We start from the raw sequence: 21,760 nt of genomic DNA, 5'->3' as shown, positions 1-21,760 counted from the left end.
TTGCAATTGTAAATTTTGGAGTCAGGCCTTGACAACAAAAAACACCCACGTCCTGTCCACTGACATGAGACAGATGAGCCTCCTCCTACCACTCTCTAGTGACTCCACCACCTGGAGTTAATGCAGAAGTCATTAAAATACTATTATGTTTATGGTTAGCATCAGCATACAATATTTTGAGGGTGGGGTGGGGGGGGGCAATGTGGGCTGATGGCCATGGCCGAGAGGTCAAAAGTTCATGGCCATGTAATGATGATGTGAGAGCAGCATGGTGGAATAATGGTTAGCAGGTCTGCCTCGCAGTTTTGAGGTTCGAAACAGGGGTGAGGGGGGAAGTTTAGGTGTGCTGACCTCTTGACCAGGCAAGAAAAACTGAATGTTTGTTTACATTCTCATGCAATTTAATTCCCACTTCTACACAAGAGGAGCATAGTGTTGCTGTAATTTTGTTGTTAAAATATTACATGTTAATGAAGTAGGCCTAATGTATGTTAACTCATTCACTGCCATTGACGCCTATAAACGTCAAAAATTTATTTGAACTATTTCTATTAGTTTAACATTTTTTTCCCACTTTTGTTAATAAGAGTATGAAAACCTAGACATTTGTTTAATAATCTTTTTTTTTTTTAAACCAAAAGGTTACCTCATGATTAATCACAAATGTTATATCTGTTCTATATGTACAATATATTTTTTCTAGGTTTTCATACTCTTGTTAACAAAAGTGGGAAAAAAATTAAAAATAATAATATAAATAGTTAAAATGATTTTTTTACGCCTATAGCCGTCAATGGCAGTGACTGAATTAATATTATTATTATTATTTAAAAGGACATACTGTACATTAAATAATGACTTAAATTTTAGTAGGGCTGGGATTTAATTTAGGGGTGCTTGAACACCCCCCAAAATGGGCTAGAAATGGTGCGGCATTTGAATCTTGAGGTCCAACCTGCCTGTGCGCATTTTCTTCCTTCCTTGTGTGGTTTTCTTCTTCTCGCATTAAAAAAAATACATGTTAGAGCAATTGAAGACTCAAAACTGTCCATAAACGGGAAGGTGAATGTCGATCTGCGCCCTGTGATTGGCTGGTGTTATCCATGGATGTATATGGATTGTGTGGGTACATTGTATTTGCAAATGGAGGCCTTCCTGTATTTTACGAACTTCCATTTTATTTTAGATTTACTGTGGAGGATTTTGTGCGTTTACATCGGGCAATTATCTCATTTTAAAACGTACTGCTAAATTACCATTTGAGATATATATTTATATATATTTTTTTCTTCTTTTTTTTTAAAGGACATTTTCATTTTCCAATCTAAGGTAATCGGCCCAACGTTCTCCTTTATTACGTAAAAACAATGAAAGAAAAAAAGAGAAGAAAGTCTTTTCAAAGCTTAGAGTGTGAAACAAGCGAATAACGCCACCATAACACTCAGCTGTTCGACACGAGTCGCCTAAAGACCGCATGCGCAGTATCAGTCCAACTGTCATATTTCTTTGTATGGAGAGGGAACGCTCTCGTCGTTATATCATCTTTGTTACATTCAACAGCTGGGTGGAACTTTCGACAAAAACTTGCTTCAGTGACGGTTTCAAGAGATGGAAGTTGGACTGCTTTGAAATAAGCCTACCGTAGTATCAAGATTCAATTATCCACATTGTCATGGATTTTAATGTCAAGCGGCTTGCTGCAGACGCCGGTACTTTTCTGAGCCGTGCTGTACAAGTAAGTAAACGTTTTGCTGGTGGAAGTTATTGCTAATTAGCTGCTAGCTTACCGCCAAAGATACTTTTCGAAAATCTCGCAACCTCAGCTTTGACAGTGTTGATACAAACAATATTTTGGTAAACATCGAGATGTGTGTCTCAACACTACTATGCTAAGTCATGAAACAAGGCAATGTCCGTGTGTCCGTTGGTACGTTAGTTGGTTAACATAACCATCAAAACAGGCCGCTAAAAAGATAATGCTCCTCTTTAGCTGATAATATGAGGCGACATTCAAGCCCCCCAAAAAAGTACGCTGAACGTTACATTTGATATCTAGTTGAATGTGTGTTTGGCTCTTTCAAAAGTTCACAGAAGAGAAGTTTGGTCAGGCTGAGAAGACAGAGTTGGATGCCCATTTGGAGAATCTTTTGGTAAGAGCTGAGGCCACCAAGCAATGGGCAGAAAAGATTATGAAGCAGACCGAAGTCTTATTACAGCCCAACCCAAGTAAGAACATACTCTTTACTCCTAATTAAATAGGCTAAGTAATACATTCTGTTATGTGCAGACTCAGACTAAGATTACGTATACAATATGAGGAATTTTACATTTGAAAGGACGTAGCATCTCCAAGATGGCGTTTGACATCCTACTGTTTTGTGACCTCCGTCAACCCAGCTGTGCACCCTCCTTAATTCGCATCACTTTACAGGAAAACACGACAAATGGTCAACTGGATTTGTATTTTTGTTTTCAAATAGTTGCATTTTTTAGTGTCTGGAGCTTTCTTGTGTTCAATGTGTTGACTTTTACAGTCCTTATGTACATGGCCCCCTCACTGTTGTCTCATGACTTTTGTAATTGAGTTTCCCTTGTAATTTCCAGATGTCCGACTGGAGGAATTTGTGTATGAGAAACTGGAAAAAAAGGCCCCGACGCGAATGAACAACCATGAAGTGTTGGGCCAATCCATGATTGACTCAGGAAATGAGTGTGGTCCTGGGACTGCGTATGGTGACTATCAACTGTGTATATTTTCAGTACATACAGTGTATGCTCTGTACTATCCAGTCAGCAGGACTGAGTTACAGTGCTAGTTTCTAGATCGTACCATCTCCTGTCCAGTGCAATAATGGGAGCGATGCATTGTTTGTTCCGCTCACTATTGTAGGAAATGCTTTGATAAAATGTGGCGAGACCCAGAAGCAGATTGGCGGCGCAGAGCGAGAGTTAATTCAAAGTTCTGCCATCAATTTCCTGACCCCATTCAGGAACTTTCTGGAGGGGGACTTCAAAACAATCCTGGTGAGCTGGTAGTGACTGATGGATGGCATTGGCTCAGTTCTCTATGCTTTTCATGCAATGACAAGTAATCTAATGCTCATGGTTGTATAATAGTTTATCTGTAGTCAGTAAATTGTACCTCAGTGGCTAAATAGGTCAGTATCTATTTGCTTTATTTTTTGTTCCTGCAAATGTTTACATTTTTCGAAACTTTTTTTCAGTTGACAAACTACTTTATAATGTGAAATTACATCAAATTATTTTTACAATCTCAGTCATGTTGAAAGCTGCAAACATACAGCGGTATCTTGACTAGTTAAGAGTGCTCCAACTTAGAAGTTTTTGCTTTGTGAGCCAAACATTTGAAAGACACACGTCAATACTACAGTGCATGATAATGACTTTTGGCTTTATTACACATTATAAAACAGTTTTATTTCCCTATATTCTGTTTTAATTTTTTTATACAATATACATATTTTACAATAATTAGCTTTTTAAAATTTAAAACAAAAACTTGTTTTTTTCGGGGGGGGGGGGGGGGCAGCAGGAACAGATTAATTTATATTTTCATATCAGTTGATTGTACTGGGGAAAACTGTCATTGAATCATGATCAGTTCATTGGACATGGAAGTTTTAAGATGCATGAATGTGTTTCTTGAGGCTCAGCTGCCGCGCAGTGTACTTTGCTCCAATTTGAAATTTGTTTTTGTTCTTTTTTTGGAGGGGGGGGGGGACTAGCGCAAATTACTACGAAAAAGCTTATTATTGAAATTAATTTACTAAATATATGTATTATAATCCCTCAAGAGGAAGTTCAATTTACAGCCTGCTGTGTATATAAATTAATGCCATTAATATATGATCAAAAGTCAAGAATTTTTGATACAGCTTTGGTGGAGAATCTTAAGTGATGAACTGTTTCTTTGTGGTTAACAGTTAACTGTGTCTTTGACTGTTTCTTTGTGGCAGACGGTTTATCTTGTGACTGCTGGTTTCTAGATTTCAGCTTAAGTAAATAAATGGAAAAACTAAATGTGGTAGAATAAACAGCATTGTTTAAAATGTACCTGGAAATGAGAACAAGTATGTTTATGTTCATCATTTGTTTCCAGAAAGAACGGAAGCTGTTGCAGGTCAAGCGTTTGGATCTAGATGCAGCCAAAACAAGACTCAAGAAGGCCCGCATGGCTGATGCTAAAGCTGCCGTACGTACATTTAGCTAAATATCACTTTTAACCAGCGGTCTTTTAAATCTTTAAAGGTTGATCAACTGTCAAATGTTTATTCCCTAAAAATGTGAGGCAATATCCTCTTCAAGAAAGGAAACCTACCGGGGCCTGTAAGGTAGTATGAATGTCACATGAACGTCAATGAGTAAATTCGACACATTTAGACTTCTCTTTTCTGGCTGTTTGTTCATTTGCAAGAATATCCGCTTTGCCAGTGTTCGCTTGTCCATCGTCTTCATCGTTGTCCTTCAAACATCATTCATATTTTTTAGACTTGAGCAAAACCAAATACAGTATGCGCAAAGTGTTGCACTCTATATAATATTATTCAATCTATTTTGTAGCCTTTTCTGTCATTGGTCATACTACAATATTAAAATAATGAAAGTCATTCACTTTCAGTTTTGTACATGCAGGCTTAATCTAATTTCTTAATTTGAAACCTCCTCTGACATCAACCCTCGCTCCATTAGTTAAATGTTAGCTCCACCCACCAATAGAACCATCAAAGCCTTCATCTCGTGACGTGGCCAAATGTGTTTTTAAATGCAAAATTACATCCTAATGGAAAAATATTTCCGGTGATTAATAACCATGAACCAGTGCAATTATCGATCAGTTATGTAATGTTAAATACTGCCCAAAATAAAACTGACTCAGTGAAATATGTAAGTTTATTATTTACATATTATTACATTTATATTATAGTAGACGTCTAGACCCATCAAGGAGTGAGTATTGAAATTAAAAGAAATGAGATCCGCCCACAGTCAGTAAAACTGGCCTCATCCCATGCAATCTGTGCTCCATGCAAAAATAAATAATTGGTTTGTATAGCAAGGTGACTATAATGTGTTGTGTTTGTCACACAAAAGCAAATGCGCGCACACACAAAAAAGTCAAATGTATGACTAGTAGTTACACAGCAGCTGTAGCTCTAACTGCTGTCACTGTTTTTAAATTGAATGAATAAAAGCAGCAGATGTGAGCAGAGGAAGTGACAGAGGTAAGTGGAATGTTGGATCATGTTTGACCTTTAAAAAAATACATTGACACACACGCACACACTGCAGTCAAACTTCGGCGTGTGTATGTAAGACTGATAAGAATATAAATTAAATTACAGTCCTTTGCTCCTGACAGTGAAGCCATTGTCACTCTCACCAACACAACATATTGATAGACTCGGCAATTTATTGTAAAGTAGGTCTAGAGCTTGTTTCCTTTTGATTTAGTATGCTAAGAATTAAAAAAAAAAAAAAAAAAAGTATGCTTTGCGTACTTTATATTACATCAAATTCTTAGTTAACTTTTTTTCATTACAATTCCAATATTTTGTGAGTGATGTTATGCCTTTTAAGTCTCAGTCTGTCTTTTTTTTTTTTTTTGAAGCAGGCTTGTTTTGTTTCTTGTTCCAAATGTGTCCTTAGGTCTGTAGTGCCATTTAAGGGACCACATACTGTAACACTTGTCTTGTGTGTTGTATCCCATGTGTGTATCTAAAAATCCCTTTTAATCTCCCCCACAGGCAGAACAGGAGTTAAGGATGACTCAGAGTGAATTTGACCGTCAGGCTGAGATCACCCGACTCCTGCTGGAAGGCGTCAGCAGCACCCATGTGTGTATCCTGGCTTGCCCGAACACAACGTGTCACCTCAATCTCAGTCACGCGACACGTTTACTTTATGAAAATAATAGTAATTAAGATGCGTAATTGCCAAGAAAACCTTTTAAAGTGGCGGGAATACATTTCCTGTATTACAGTTGCCAAATAGTTACTGTTTCCTGAATTAAACACGAGTCGGCTAACTCGTTCATTGTCGTGACACATTTCTTTTTTATGTGTGTGTGTGGGATCAGGCACACCACCTACGCTGCTTGAATGATTTTGTGGAGGCTCAGACTATATACTATGCGCAATGTTACCAGTATATGGTGGATCTGCAAAAGCAGCTGGGAAGGTAAAATAGCACTCAGCAATCTACCATTGAATGCTTTTTATCGTCTCATTCATCTTTGTTCTCTCTCCCACTAGTTTTCCTTCCTCGTTCTCCAATAACAACCAGTCATCAGTAACAGAAGGGGCCAGCATCTCTGTGCCCACCATACCAATGTCGGCATGTTTGCCCACCTCTTCCAGCCGTGGCGTCTCAGCCACATCAGGCGGGTTCAGCGAATTGCGTAGCTCCAACGGCAGCCGCAAGGCGAGGGTCCTTTACGACTACGACGCCGCGAGCAGCAATGAGCTTTCCTTGCTGGCTGATGAGGTGAGTCACTCTTGTAGCTTTTCACAGTTTAGTGGTTCATTGATTAGGAGGTTTTCAGTTTAGGAGCAGTCACCGGGTTTTTTTTCCTTCTGCCTCCACTGGAGTGAAGTGAAATATAAATTTGATTGACCAGTGTTTCGAAAGATTAGTCACAGCCAGGTCTGATTGCCGCCAAATCTGCTAAATTAACAAGTCACTTCACTAGTATCTGTCAGAAGAAGACCTCTTAAGCCCTTTTCACACTGCACTCACTCGGTGTGAATGTTTTGCTCGGCAGCGGGATATGACCCATTTCCAGCGTGCCCATATTTGGGAGTGCTGACGTAGCAGCCTACCAAGGATGTAAAAACATAGTTTTAGGTGATTGGGTGGGGGGTGAATTGAGCTTTTGATTTTTTCTACCTCTGGACCTGAATGACTTGCTTATGCCCTTGAAGATTTGGATTTTATTTTCATCATCTGTAACAGATAAAATAATCATTTATTAACTGCAGTATGTACTAACTTGACTCAATAAAAATAATTTAGGTGTTACTCCAAAACTTTTCCCCGTAATTTTGTTGTCAATTGTCCCATTTCATCTGTTTCAGCTGATTTAAGACGCCTTCATTCAACGATATGCCTATTTAGCTAACATCTAACAGACTGCATTATAATAAACGTGCATGTTTGTTTGTGAGAAACGAATGTAGTACTGCACTTGACATGGCTTCCGTAACACAAGAAACACTGCGTGTTTGCAGGTTATCACAGTCAGCAACGTAGCGGGCATGGATTCCGACTGGCTGATGGGAGAACGAGGCAGCCAGAAGGGCAAAGTGCCAATCACCTACCTGGAGCTACTTAACTGAAACATGTGACTAGCTTCTTTAGTTGTGAGCTTTTGTTGCCATGTTTGGAGTCACTTCCTCTTCAAATGTTATTTTATTGTTTTATATATATATATATATATATATATATATATATATATATATATATATATATTTGAAGGGAGGCGAAATTAAGCTGTTTTTGTGCACACCTGCCTTGCATTTCAAAAAAACTAAAAGTTGCCTCTCTTCAATGTTAAGCAATGCTTTATGTGCCAGAACATCTCCCAAAGTTTTCCATGCGTTTCTTTTTGTTTACATTTACATTTTATAAATATCTTTATATACACATCTCCGATTGTGGCCTAATTGTGTACGTTTAGGGTCTTTCTACTTCCCTCAAATGATGCCAAGGGGTACATTGGCATCCCTTTAAAAAATATATATTTTTTTTTTATACACTTTGGACCTATTGCCGCCCTGCTTAACACTCAACTCAGCATTAAAAGGGTTGGAATTTGGGGGTTCAATCACCAAATGATTCCAGAGCGCGGCCACTTAGGTGGGTGTGACAATCAGTGGTATTTTAACTTCAGCTTTGAAGTGAAGGTTGAAGCTGGTTTGAATATCTCTTGGTGCAGTTATGGATAACCTAAATATGAATAGGTTTGACCATAATGGATCGGTATGGGCTAGTACCGAAAACAGCTATCAGGCAAACCCGGCCTTGTTTTAAGGTTTTGGTACTCGCGATGGCAGCCAACACCGCCATCGGCAGCCCTCTTGTGGCCATTTTACAATCAGGAAGTAGAAATTACAGGAATAGAAAACTGCCACTAATTTCAAGCCTTTTCAAGCAAAAATGCTATTAAGGGTATTTGAGTCTCCAAAATGATCTTTCATTGTTTTTATGAGAAATTTTATGTATCAAAATTATTAGTTGTATCAGTCATCACTTGATGTTGGTATCGATTACTAAAGAGTTGAGTACTCGTTCTGGTATCGGTCTGAAAAAAGTGAGATTGAATATCCCTAATAATGATAATGTACAGTGGTGCATGGTCCTGAAATGAATGGGAAAACAGTTTGTGAAGTTTGACGTGGTATGTGAGGAGTTAACATTCAAATGCCTGATGGAATTAGTGTGAATTAAATTATTGTATTTCACACAAAATGCTATGTTGAATGGCAACTATTTTTCAACCACAGTTTTTGTCTTGCAACAATACTATCAGTATTGAGATGGACAATTTGCTTTGCTTTTTCTTCGTGATTTCTGTTACTTGATATTTATTGCTAATTGGAAAACTCAACTTTTCACATCTCTGTAAGAAATTGTCAGCCCAAGGCTACATTGTGAGATTTAAGTTAATGCTGTGTGTGTAGTTAGCAAATGATTACTTTTAGTATATGATTAATTTGACATCTTTGATATCTGATATGAGTGTGGCCCTCCCCCAAAACGGAATTGCATCTCATCATAAAAAAATGTTGCATTTACAGTGTGGAAGCTTTAAGTCTACCATGATACCCATGCTTTTTGATAAGATGTATAAAGTGTATACATTAAAACAATAAAAACATGTTACATACGTTCGTTTTTATTAATTCGTGGGATTTTTAATAACGCTTACTAATGATAGTTTGTTTTGTTTTTTATCACACTGACGTGAGCAAAATGAGCCAGCAGGTGGCACAACAGGACTGTCTGCTTGATTGCAACAGTCTACTCAGTACACTTGAAAGTGAGATCAGGAAGTTATTTCTTAACTATAAGTTTGTTTTTGTTTTTAATAGCAGACACTAGTTTCACTGGAGTATAAATTGAACATACTGAGACGGGTTTCTATTTTTACCTATTAGCATTAGCTTTCCAATCAAATTAGATTTTTTTTCTGAATTTCAGTTTATTTATTTATTTTTAAATGTCTCCTGGATTGTAAGAAGTCAAGGCAAAATGATAACAATAATGTGTTCTATACAGCCCTTCTAGTGTAAGCACTGAAGGTATTAATATCAACCAGTTTTTTCCCCCCACTTCAGGGGGCGGCCATTTTGCCACTTACTGCTACCTGAAAATGACATCACATTTTCTCAGGTAACAACCAATCACGGCTCACCTGCTTTCTGAAGCTGAGCTGTGAGAAACTGATGTTATTTTCAGTTGACAGCAAGTGGCAAAATTGCCACCCCCTGACAGGGATAAATGTGGGTTGATTTTGCTGCTTAAATAAAATTCCACAAGCGCAATATTAATCAGAATGCCGTGTTTAGACTAGTGGGGGCACACAAAACAAATGATTGGGATTAACATTTTTAGATTGTCTTAATTCCTCTTTAAGAGAATATTGATTCATCTTTACCAAGCGTGTGTTTACAGGGGAAGCTGTGTGAGGAGATGCGACGTGAGGCATATCCTCTCGTGTGCCAGCATCCTAATGTGTGCCTCCCACTACTGCCACTGGAGCTTCATGCATTCCGTGCCCACATCACATTAGTGAGTATGAAAACACTCATGCGCCCAGATAACCATTCAGAACACTGACCTACTTTGAAAGACCTGTTACATTGGAGGCAGATTTAGCAAAATAAAAAGGCCAAAGGCACCCGGCCGGGACTAAAAAAAAAAGATAAGAAAAAAGACACGTTTGCACTCATTCATATTCAGTGAGCATATCATATGAAACTACTTGGTTGTGTTTTTGGTCATCACCTATGCTAAAAGAGTGAAGATAAGGTTCACCAATGTATGCGGTCTAGCTAACACCTGACCAAGACTATTTGCATTTGTAGATAACTACTGCCTTGTACAGACAATTGTGACCAATATATTGATTCCCTGATGTATCTAAATGAGGCAACTAGAATATTTGAGATCCCTCTCACTTCAGTTGTAAGCCACTTCAAACTGAAATCACACAAACACATACTGTATATGAACGTGTGCCATTTTAAAACAAGCAAAAGGTCTACTGGACATCGTGTGTCCCAATACTTTAGTGCAAAGTGTTCATTGCGCATTACAGTGTTAAATGTCATATCTGTAAAATCCGCAATAATAATCATCACCTTGTTCTTTCATTTTTATTGGCTAACTCAGTGATTTAAATTTTTTATTTATTTTTTTAATCGCATAAATTGAACATTTCATTGTTTTCACAATCAACCAACATGCTAATGCACATTCAGCAACTTCACACCAGGCGTTTCCTCTTTCTACGAAAAGTATTTTTTAAAGTGATAATTACATGAGGGTTGCATTTCTGGCATTGTTGAGAAATCAGAAAAGTAATTTCCAGTCATTACCAGTTGGATGGAATCCAAAACACAAACCTCTCAAATATATTTGTATGGAAATGTCTTGTCAACCGTGTCAAAATGCACAAATTAATTAGGGAATAACCGCGGGGATAAACTCATTAACCATATAGCTTGACTACTTACTATACTTATTATTTGATTGGCTTCTTTTTTATTTTATTTTTTAAAACATTTACCTGCTGGAATTTTGCTAACCACTAGTCCAGTGGTTCTTAAGCTTGTTGGAGGTATTGAACTAACCAGTTTCCCATGCACAGTCGAACCCTTCTTTTTTCTTTTTGAAAAAGAAAATGATTTTTATCCTCCCCACACTCATTCAAAACATAAAAATAAGGTTTACTGGTGAACAAAATAAACGGGTTAAGAAGCCTTTTCATCGAATCTGTCTAAATTCAGAAAGTGTTTCGTTATATATCACTCTCTGCTTTCTTAATTGCACCTCGGGAATAAATAGTTTTCTGAATCTACCGAGGCTTAACAAATAGAGAGAGAGAAAATACTTTCTCCAAAAGTTAAATGATAATGGCCACTTTTTATTTATTTATTTTTTTGGGTGATAGGCAAAACCTTACCTGTGAATCAAATGAAGACAAGGCAGACACAACATACATACTCAAGAATATATAACTTATTTCAAGTTACAGGAGGGCTTTGACTGAACCCTTTACTCCTCAAAAAACATTTGTTTTGACTAAAAAAAATGTGATTTAGTTATACAAGGCTTCTATTTATACATCTTCAACCGCCATGACCTTAAGCATCACCACAGCGGTATTTTGGTTACCTTCTGGTTAGGCCTCATGCACTCTGCTGCAACTGCAGATATTAGCAACCTTCCTGCTCCTCTGCGACTTCACTCATTAATAATTCACACGCTTACAGAATGCCTTTTGTGCTTTTTTACAATTGTCGATGCATAGTCTGCACATCTCCACAGTAGCATGCACAAGGATCATCGTCCAAAAGTGCTCTTCAAAGTGCGGCGACACATTCGTGTCGATGTTACATTCGCCCTTCATCCGATAGGAAGGAAACCCTCCTCCTCTTTGAGATACGGAACTGGGCAGTTGCTACACATTTGAGCAAAACAGGAAATTTCTTGTTTCCTCCGCTGCTTATAGCAACAGCTTGCACCACACCACTTCTGCTTATGTTCACACATGAAGCACACCACCAAGCACACGTTCGCACATGCATGGGCACAGCCGCAGTTTTGCATCGAGGTACCAGGAGGTTGTGGCTTCGAACCACACTCAACGGTGCATTCAATGGGAAATGAGACCTTCTGTACGATGGTTGAAATGTTATCGCTAGCGCTGGTTGGCGTATCACACGTAGCCTAGGAATCATGAGATAACATGCAAATACGCCCCCAAGTGACTTTATGCACCACAAGTGGTTTCACTGATTAGATGCTTCAGAAGTGCTTATTTCACTGATATCACCGTTAATCTTACTGAATTGAAGATTGAAGAACTAACATTTTAAAATCTTTCTGATGGTTTGCACTGAGAAATCACCCGTTTCAAATAAACCGTACATTTTGTTCTTGGAATTTGTTATTGATTATATACCATGCAGGACTCACAATTTACCTACAAGTGATTGGATTATCAAAGACAGTTTAACAAATAAGAACAACAACAAAAACTTTATTTGTGAGATCATGTAACGTTGCAATTTATTATTATAATGGCTTGCTTTACTGAAACCTTATAAGGCATTAATAGGACGTAGGCTTTAAATATTTCTTTTTGATTGATTTATGTATCACTTTGGGCTTCAGAGTGAGAAATAAAATGATTGAAATGCCCACCAAAGAAATGCAAAGAGGTACAAAAAGGAGAATGTACCAAAAAAGGTGTTCTCCACTTTCTTTGTAGCACAAAAATGACTGGTAATGCCGGATGTTGTGTGTTTGGAAGAGATCTGTACATTCCATGTCCGCTTCTCCGACCATATGCATTGTCTTTGTTGTCGTAAATGTCCTAAACCATTCCGTTTGGCAGCAGTTGAATGGATTTCCTGTGAGGAAAACAGTGTGAAGTTTCGAGGCTAATGTGTTAGCCTGAGCTGAGGGAATCGTGGACAGCTTGTTGTCCCTTAGATCAAGCTGCTTTAAGTCAAGACTTGAGACTGAAGCTGGAAGATGTGCGAGGGAGTTGCATGAAATATTCAGGGACTTCAAATTCAGAAACTCTGCAAAGTCTAAGTCCCCAACGTGTGTGTTTCCCAAACCTAAGTGATGTAACGTTGTGCTCAGACTTTTTATTGATTGTTGCCCTCTTAATCCAGGGTTGTCGGATAGTTCTAAATGTGTGAGAGACAGTCCGGAGAATGCGGAAGGCGGAATTTTTTCTATGCGGCATCCCTTTAGGAAAAGCTGCCTTAAGGACACTGTGGTGTTCCAGGCTACACCTGCACTGGGCTCAACTTCCTCAGGAAAGCATGTGCCGATGTTGTTGTAACTAAGGTCCACTGACCTAACGCTTGGCAAGTTAAACAACAGTCCCAAGGATAAGCAGTCAAGATCATTGAGGCTAAGGTTAACGTATGTCAAATTGCTAAGAGTTCTCAGCGTAACGTCATCCGCTACAATCTCTCTCAGTCTGTTGTTGCTAACGTCCAACTCGGACAAGCTAGCAGAGAATTGCTCCGAATTCAGATTCAAACTTTCCAGACAGTTGGTGCACATTCGTAGCCGAGACAAGGATGACATTTTGTTGATGAACCCCAGCGGGAAGTACTGCAACTGATTTGCCCGAAGGTCTAAAATCTCCACTGAGGAGATGTCGCCGTGAAGGCTGTCATCCCATAGCTTAGCCGTGATGTTGTTAGTGTTCCTCATCACATTGTAGAACTTGACGGTGGCGGTCACGTTGGAGAATGTGGCATTGTCCGCCAGGTGCTCGTAGAATTTCACAACGTTGTGGGACAGGTACAGATTCCGTAAGCGGCTGACGCTAGGTAAGAATGGAAAGAATAGCAGTTTGTTATCGGATAGATCAAGTGTCTCTATTTGGAAAGTGACGTTGACGTCCTGCCTGGAGATGAACCACTCGATGAAGTTGTGGCTGGCGTTTAGGACCACCAGCTGGGTCATGTGGAAGTCGGTCAGGCAAGGGAGATAATTGAAGGCCAAGTTGAGTCGCTGTAATCTGGGAGTGCCCTCAAAGGCGTTGTCGATCTCAAACAGGAGGTTCCTCTGCAAATTGAGCTCTTTGACCTGGTGAAGATCCCTGAATGAGGTCTCATCCAGACGGCGTAAGAAATTCCCCGAAAGATTAAGATACTCCAGGGATGATAGATTTTGAACAAGGATAGCAGCCATTTCTTCATCCAGCCTATTCTCTGATAGATCTAAAAATTTGATCCTAGACAGCGTCTTTAAGGCATTTCCGCTTTCTGGGTAACTAATATACAGATTATTATTTGCTAAATTGAGACTTTTTAACAATTTGGAGTACTGAAAAGTGTTTGGATGTAACACCTCCACGTGGTTGCAGGCTAAACTGAGGGTAGCGAGTGAGGAATATTGAAGAGAGTTGTCCTGTAGTGTCTTGATAAGGTTGTGATTGAGCTGAAGTTCCTCGGTACTGCCTGGTAGTCCCGCAGGTACTGACGTCAGGTTGCTATTGTTGCACAGAGCTGTTCTTTGGGTCTGTAGACAAGGAGAGAGAACACACATTTTGGATCTCTGGTGGCTTTAAGGTCAAACATGGATTTTTTCTGGCAAATAACAAACGAGTTCCCTTAAAGCGGAAGTCAACCCAAAAATTATCTTAACAATATGCTGTATGTTCCCCAACTAGCCTAAACATTCTGATTAATATTGTATTTGTGGAATATAATTTAAGTAGCAAAATCCACCCGTTTTTATCTATCTCAGAGGGCGGCCATTTTGCCACTTACTTGTCGACTGACAATGAAGTGAAGGACTGAGAATCACGGCTCACTTGTTTTGAGAAGCTAAGCCGTGATAGGTTGTTTCCTGATCCCTGAGCAACTGTGATATCATTCTCAAGTCGACAAGCAAGTGGCAAAATGGCCGCCCTTTAAGGTGGATAAAAACAGGTGGATTTTGCTGCTTAACTCGTATTCTATCAACGTAATATTAGTCAAAATACCGTATTTAGACTAGCGGGGCTGCATATAACATATTGTAAAGAACATTTTTGTGTCGACTTAACCTTTAAAGGTGATTTACTTTTTTTTTTATTTTTTTATTTTATTTTATTTTTATTTATTTTTTTACAGGAGAGCTCAGTATTGTTCATTCGATTTGACATCATCATTGCTCTCCTTTTTTTTTTTTTTTTTTTATTAAAAAAAATTCAACAAATCAATTAAAAAAAATTTAATAAATGTTTTTTTTTTTTTTTTTTTTAAATACATACATACATACATACATATATATACACATATACACATATATATATATATATATATATATATATATATATATATATATATATATATATATACCCTTTTTTTTGTATGTGGGTGAGTATGTGTATGTGCGTGTGTGTGTGTGTGTGTGTGTGCGAGCGTGTGTGTATTCATCAGTTCACCTAAAGCCCATTAAAAAAAAATCCCATACTAATAATATAATATAATAATAAATTGCCAGATGCAGAAACATCAATGTAAGTTATCACGATGTAGTGGCTCTCGCTAACAGACAGAATTAAGTAACCGGAATTAGGTTAAAAAATTCTATATACGTAGACCATGTTTCTATAAATTTTGATATTTGGTTTTTATTTGAGGCAGATATTTTTTCCATTAAAATGTGATTTATGAGGAGGTTAGACCATTGGTCGATATTCAGAGTTTGTTTATTTTTCCAGTTAACAAGAATTGTTTTTTTAGCGATAGTAAGGGCTACAAGTGTAGATTGAAATTGTTTATGTGGTAAGTCAGTTGTTGTTAGGTCACCTAGCAAACACAAGTTTGGAGATAAAGGTATCCTACAGTCCAAAATAGCGGAAAGTTTTTCTAAGACTTTAGTCCAGAAATACATAACCGGAGTACATAACCATAAAGCATGAACATAAGTGTCTGTAGTGTTTTGTAAGCATTGGAGACAAATGTCGGAGTCTGAGAGTCCCATTTTCTTCATCATATATTGAGTAATGTATGTTCTGTGAATAACTTTATATTGGATAAGTTGTAAATTTGTGTGTTTTGTCATTTTAAATGCGTTTTCACAAACTTGAATCCAAAAGTCAGGTTCCGGTGCTATAGACAAGTCTGTCTCCCATTTCGAGATGGGTAAAGATATTTTATCAGTATATGAAAGTAACTTATATATTTTTGAAAGTTTTTTTGTTGTTGTCGGAGAAAGCTTGTTAATATCTTTAGCTAAAACAGGCGGTTGGAGCGTACCCCGAAGTGTTGGAATTTTTTTCTTTATCATATTTTTAACTTGTAGATAATGTAAAAAATTTCCGTTTTTTATATTGTATTTTTGGAGCAAGGATGTATATGATATAAACATATTATCTGAGAAGAGATGGTGGAGATGTGTAATTCCTTTCTGCTCCCACACAGCTAAATGAAACGGTTGGTTGTTAAGTTGAAAGTCGGGGTTATGCCATAGGGGAGAAAGTCCACAGGGCTCCACTTGGGCTTTTGTCAATTCTAGTGCCTTCCACCAGGCAGTCACGGTGGCGGAAATCATTGGGTTTTTAAAACAATTATGGCGCTTAATTGATGTTGTAATAAAGAGTAAATCTCGAAGTCTGAGGTTATTACAATCCTTCTGTTCTAGTTCCAACCAACAGTTAGTGTCTCTGTTGGGTTGTGCCCATAGAACGATATATTGTAGCTGGTTAGCTATATAGTAGTACATAAAATTTGGTGCCTCTAGACCACCTTTGGATTTGCTTTTCTGAAGAGTAGATAGACTAATCTTTGCTTTTTTTTTATTCCAGTAAAATTTTGTTACGGCTAAGTCCAACAACTGGAACCATTTAGCCGTAGGTTTAAATGGAATCATTGAGAAAAAATAGTTTATTTTAGGTAAAACTTTCATTTTAATGGTGGCTATTCGTCCTATTAGAGAAATAGGAAGATTATTCCAGCGCTCCAAGTCACTATAAATGTTATCCGGAAGTGGAGAAAAGTTTAAATGAATTAAATCAGTTAATTTAGGTGAGATTTTTATGCCTAAGTATTTTAAATTACCTATAGGAAATGAGTAATGTGGGTCCTGGCTTGCAGGGTTCCATGAATTTTCTGTAATAGGTAGAAGTGTTGATTTTGTCCAGTTAATAGAATAATCTGATAACTGTGAGAATTTAGTTATTAAATTAAATATTTCCCCTAGCGAAGTAGCCGGCTTTTCTAAATAAAGTAAGATGTCATCGGCATATAGATTAATTTTATGTTCTGTTACCCCAGAGTGAATTCCTTGAATCCTTCTTTCCTGGCGTATGGCTAATGCAAGTGGCTCAATAAATATTGCAAATAATAAAGGGGATAGTGGGCATCCCTGTCTTGTGCCTCTCTGTAAAGTAAAGCTCTGAGATATAATCCCATTAGTAGTAACTGTAGCTTTTGGAGAATCATATAATACTGACACCCAGTGGATAAATGATTTCCCAAAGCCAAATTTATTTAAAACAGCAAAGAGGAAGGACCAGTTAACTTTGTCGAAAGCTTTTTCTGCATCCAATGATATAATAACTGCCTTTTTATCATGCCGCTGTGACATGCTAATAAGGTTAAAGAGTCTCCTAATATTATTAGTAGAGTGCCGATCTTTAATAAAGCCTGTTTGGTCGCTATGAATAATTGTCGAGATTACTGTTTCTAGTCTAGATGTGAAAGCCTTAGTGATAATTTTAATATCAGTATTAATTAGTGAAATCGGACGGTAACTTGATGGAAGGGTGGGGTCTTTTTCTGGCTTTAATAAAAGTTTAATTGCTGCTGTATTCATGTGTGGGCGTATGTAACCCTTAGTTTTAATTTCTGTTACTACTCTTAAGAATAGTGGAGCAAGCAGAAGTGCTTAAAAGGCTTTAAAGGTGATTTACCATCAAGACAGTGGATAGGCCTACATTGGATTCATAGTCATCTCTGTTTACCATATTTGCAACGACTGATGTGTTTTTGTGTGTGTGCAGAACTCATCTTAAAGTTATTAATCAATTTCGAACTTTGTCGGACTTAAGATTTCAGCAATTTTTCATTTTTTTCCTGATTTATTGAAATTGAAAATGCAGTTGCCAATTTCATTTGAATTGTTGATATTTGAACCATTTTGTTGTTGTTGTTGAACAGTTTGCAGTATCATATTCATATGGTAACTAAAGTACCAGCTATTGAATAAGAAGAACTTTGACTGGTACTGTATGCCGTTTTATAAACAATTAGAGAATATTTTGGGATGCATTGTGGTCATTTATGACCTTGTATTTATTTTTGGGTTGTCTTGTCTTGTCTCCCCGTGCCTGCACTTCCTACCACATTCCAAAAATGCATGGTAGGTTAATTGAACTCTAATTGTCCATATGGTGTGAATGTAAATATGGCTGCTCAATAGCAACCACTTCAGGGTGTACCCTGACCCTCGCACAAAGTCAGGTGGGATATGCTCCAGCACACCTGCGACTTAGTGAGAATTAGTGGTACAGAGAATGGATGGATAGATTTGTATTTTTTTAAAGTGAAAAATTGTGGTATGATCTATAATGGTATATTTTCCTTACACCAAGTAGAATGCTACTACAAAGGCATAATCTTTGATGCAATTTAATGCTCCTTACTTTACTGTATCTGAAAATGTAGCCTGTGTGAAACTAATTCTGACTGTCATCCGGCTCTTACTTTTTGGAAGTTGACTCAATTTTTCGAAAAAAATGAATGTGCTTTGAATTTCTTATTTGTTGAGCAGTCTTTTTGGAAGTTTTTGGCACAGTACTGGCACATGTGTATGTGTCTTTACATATTAAAATGTGCTTTTTTTTCTATTTTATATTCAGTATACTGTACATACATATTTCTTGAATGGTGCGTCAACTATTTAACTGCACCTTGAGAAGCTTGTGAACACGTGAGTCTGCATCATAAGAACACACAAAAACAAAGAAAAACTGAACATAGTTTTATGGATTTCTAGTACATTTGTTTTATGTATCAAGCGATCAACGGACAATTGAGGATAATATGGAAAGTCAGCTCGTATGAAAGGAGAGAACTTACCATTTTGCACGGAGTGTGTTGTGGATGACTTGAGGCTGGTGCGAGGATGGTCCACATGGATAGCAATGAGCAAAAGAGGATGGCTGAAGGGCCGTGAACTGACATTTTAACATCCTCACTGCTCAGAAGATCATGGAAAAGAAAAAGAGGCATTTTACAGAAAGACAGATTCCTCCGCCACCCCCACCCATTTTTTTTAAATGTAATTTTACTTTTTTTTAAGCTACATTACACTCATCACATAATGCTCAATTTAATGTGACATGAAAAAAATAATTAATCAAATGTACATATTTATTTATTATATTTTGCCTTATTTTCAAACCAAAGACATTTTTTTGTCTTTTGATTGCCAGTAATAATAAATTATGTACTGTGCTGTCTACTTAATAATAATCATGACAAAATTGAACAATTTCACTTTTTGGGTCTCTACAATGTGGAAATTTCGGAAAAATAAACTTGCGTTTAAAGAGGGGTTAGGTCAACAATTTGCATTGCGCCAAAGGATAAACATTAAAAAGAATCCTTCTGATTTGCTTCTTAGACAGTATCTGTTAGTTTTCCAACATTAATCGTGCATAATGCATGAACTTACAGTGGTGGTTAGGTGTGGATCCCCCAAGCCACTGATGCCTGCTCCCCTGACCATATCGCTGCCTCGCTCTCCGCCGTAGTGCGCGTTCTCATGTGTGATCTTCATGTGCCGTCCTCTTGACAGAAGCAATGACACCTTCTGTTTTACTATTCACGGAAGCCTGCAACGGAAACCAAGTCACATGGACAAGCTGCAATCAGAGAGGTTCTCAAGCTCAAGGGGCCACAAGAAGGCAAGTGCTGCTTAATTTTATTTTTTTTTTTCTTACTCCTCACCAGACCCCAAGCGTTACGTCTCACATATTAGAAACGTGAACCCTGGCAGAACACACCCTTGACACTCTTTTGACACGCACTTGGCCTGCTCTGATCAGCCAGGAAACCAGTCAACGTACACACCCTTCCTGCTTGGTTTGAGGCCTGCTGCTACAACAGCTGGCGGTACAGTTAGTATTGTATTATAGGATATTATTGATTGAATACTTTCAATGCTATTAGGCCTTGACGTATGGACAATAAATATCCGCTATTATTTATTTGGCTTTAATTGTGTTGTCACTGGTCATATTTGGACACAAACTGTTTATCCTTGGTATCCACCCCACAGGCAAAAATAGGGAACAAGGAATAAGGAAGTGAAGTGCTCGGCTGGGGCAGAGGTCATACTTTTAAGTGTGGCAATAGCAATCATGTTGCACATGATTCCTTGACGCTAATGGCTAATAACATCTCAGTTGACATTTTATGTGGTCAAATTTGTGTACTGTCATCTTCATCTTAATTTAGGGTACTGCCATGCAAAACTATCCAAAACGAATTAGGTTGATGGAATTTGTCGTTAATACAGATGTATAATGTCATAAAGGACTAAGACTATTTTGTAGCTACATATGACCACGATGAAATCAAATTCTGTAATTAAAATGTATGTAGATGTACTAACCATTGCACAAAATGAAATTATGTGAGGCTAAATCAGTACTAAATATACATTGGGTAAACTTTCTTTTACATTCTACTGCAATTTCATTCCCACATTTATGAACGAGAAAATGGTGTTGCTGCAATTATGTTGTTAAAATACTACGTTTTAACAAAGTATTGCTGCATGTTAGACTTCTCTAGCTCAGGACATTTTTGTACATTAAATATTAAATCTCTTAAAGGGACAGTGTGTAGGATTTAGTGCCATTTACTGGTGAACCAATAGAATACATTGATTTTGAAGCACGCACAGTACGCTGCCTCAGAGAGACCGTACTTTGCAAACCTACTACCAATTACAACCAATTACTATTTGGAGTGAGCAAGCAGGAGCTAGTGGCAAGCAAGAGTAGCTAGCAAGAACTCCCTGGAACGGCTAACAAGAGCGGCTAGCGGGAGAGGCTAGCAAAGCAGAGAAAGAATTAATGGGACTGAGCGATGACCACTTGCAGGCCCCAGCTGTGGAAGATAAATGGCGGTTCGATCATTTGGTCTGGCACAAGCTACAAGCACCACCAGAGGCTAACTACGTTCATGAAGTTAGTCTAATTTGGGTATCCGTAACAGAAAAATGCCAGCGAAACATGTCAGCCTCCTGTAAGGCGCGGCACTATTTTGATGTGGTCGAACATTTTTTTTTGTTGGTGCATATTATATGTTTTTAAAATGAATTAATTATTAGTTCATACTAGATGACACTAAATCTTATACACTGTCCCTTTAAATTTTAGGGGGACTTGAGCACCCACAAAAATGGGATAGAAACACCCAAGGTCTTTTGATTCTTTTTTTTCTTTTTTAAATACAGCTCTTGTTTTGATGCAGGTGTACCTCATGGAGTTGTCTGTGTACTACCGAGTAGCTGCTGTCCAAATGATTTATGTATAGTAATCATCGTAATGTGCTACATTTCTATAATTTCTTTTAATTGTTTATATTAATGGGAATTTAATTAGTTTGGTAGGAACATGAGAAAGGCAGTTGGAGAAATGCAGTTCATAGTAGAAAGTGTAATCAGAGCATGTCTAATGGTGTGTTGACTAAATGATTCTTAAGCATTATTGTGTGCGTAGCTTTGGGGATTACGACTGTGATGAGGAACGGCACAATTATGTAAATCTGCGCTCTATTTTGGTGAACTGAGGAGGAGGAATACTAGTTGATGTAGAAGGGGGTTGTGGGGTATTTTCGTGCAGAAAAACACATTTTTCTTCATTATTGTGGCTGTAATGGAGTGATCTGGAAAAGCAAGATAAATGTTTATCCAGGTGTTTTTTATTTTTTAAGTTTCGTTTAATGGCGGATTGTGTGTGTGGTATATTTTGTACCAGCCT

The 21,760-nt window shown here is 37.8% G+C and overlaps 2 protein-coding genes across 2 annotated transcripts; one reads left to right on the top strand and one right to left on the bottom strand.

Moving 5' to 3' along the window:
- Positions 1-1,452: 1,452 nt before the first annotated feature.
- On the top strand, positions 1,453-8,905 carry sh3glb1a (SH3-domain GRB2-like endophilin B1a). Its single transcript, XM_077554775.1, has 9 exons — positions 1,453-1,735; positions 2,085-2,226; positions 2,605-2,733; positions 2,891-3,024; positions 4,121-4,213; positions 5,766-5,855; positions 6,098-6,198; positions 6,273-6,504; positions 7,248-8,905. Exons 1-9 carry the CDS (start codon positions 1,673-1,675, stop codon positions 7,353-7,355), a joined length of 1,092 nt encoding a protein of 363 aa, XP_077410901.1. The 5' UTR covers positions 1,453-1,672; the 3' UTR covers positions 7,356-8,905.
- Positions 8,906-12,266: 3,361 nt separating this feature from the next.
- nrros (negative regulator of reactive oxygen species) lies at positions 12,267-19,773 on the bottom strand. The gene is made up of 3 exons (XM_077554517.1): positions 19,444-19,773; positions 18,846-18,963; positions 12,267-14,295 (listed from the first exon to the last, which is right to left on the bottom strand). Exons 2-3 carry the CDS (start codon positions 18,948-18,950, stop codon positions 12,358-12,360), a joined length of 2,043 nt encoding a protein of 680 aa, XP_077410643.1. The 5' UTR covers positions 18,951-18,963; positions 19,444-19,773; the 3' UTR covers positions 12,267-12,357.
- Positions 19,774-21,760: the final 1,987 nt, after the last annotated feature.

Source organism: Vanacampus margaritifer, chromosome 20 (genome assembly GCF_051991255.1).
Source record: "Vanacampus margaritifer isolate UIUO_Vmar chromosome 20, RoL_Vmar_1.0, whole genome shotgun sequence".
Taxonomy (NCBI): Eukaryota; Metazoa; Chordata; class Actinopteri; order Syngnathiformes; family Syngnathidae; genus Vanacampus; species Vanacampus margaritifer.
The sequence above is the reverse complement of the archived record's forward strand: the minus strand, read 5'-3'. Positions and strand labels throughout refer to the sequence as shown.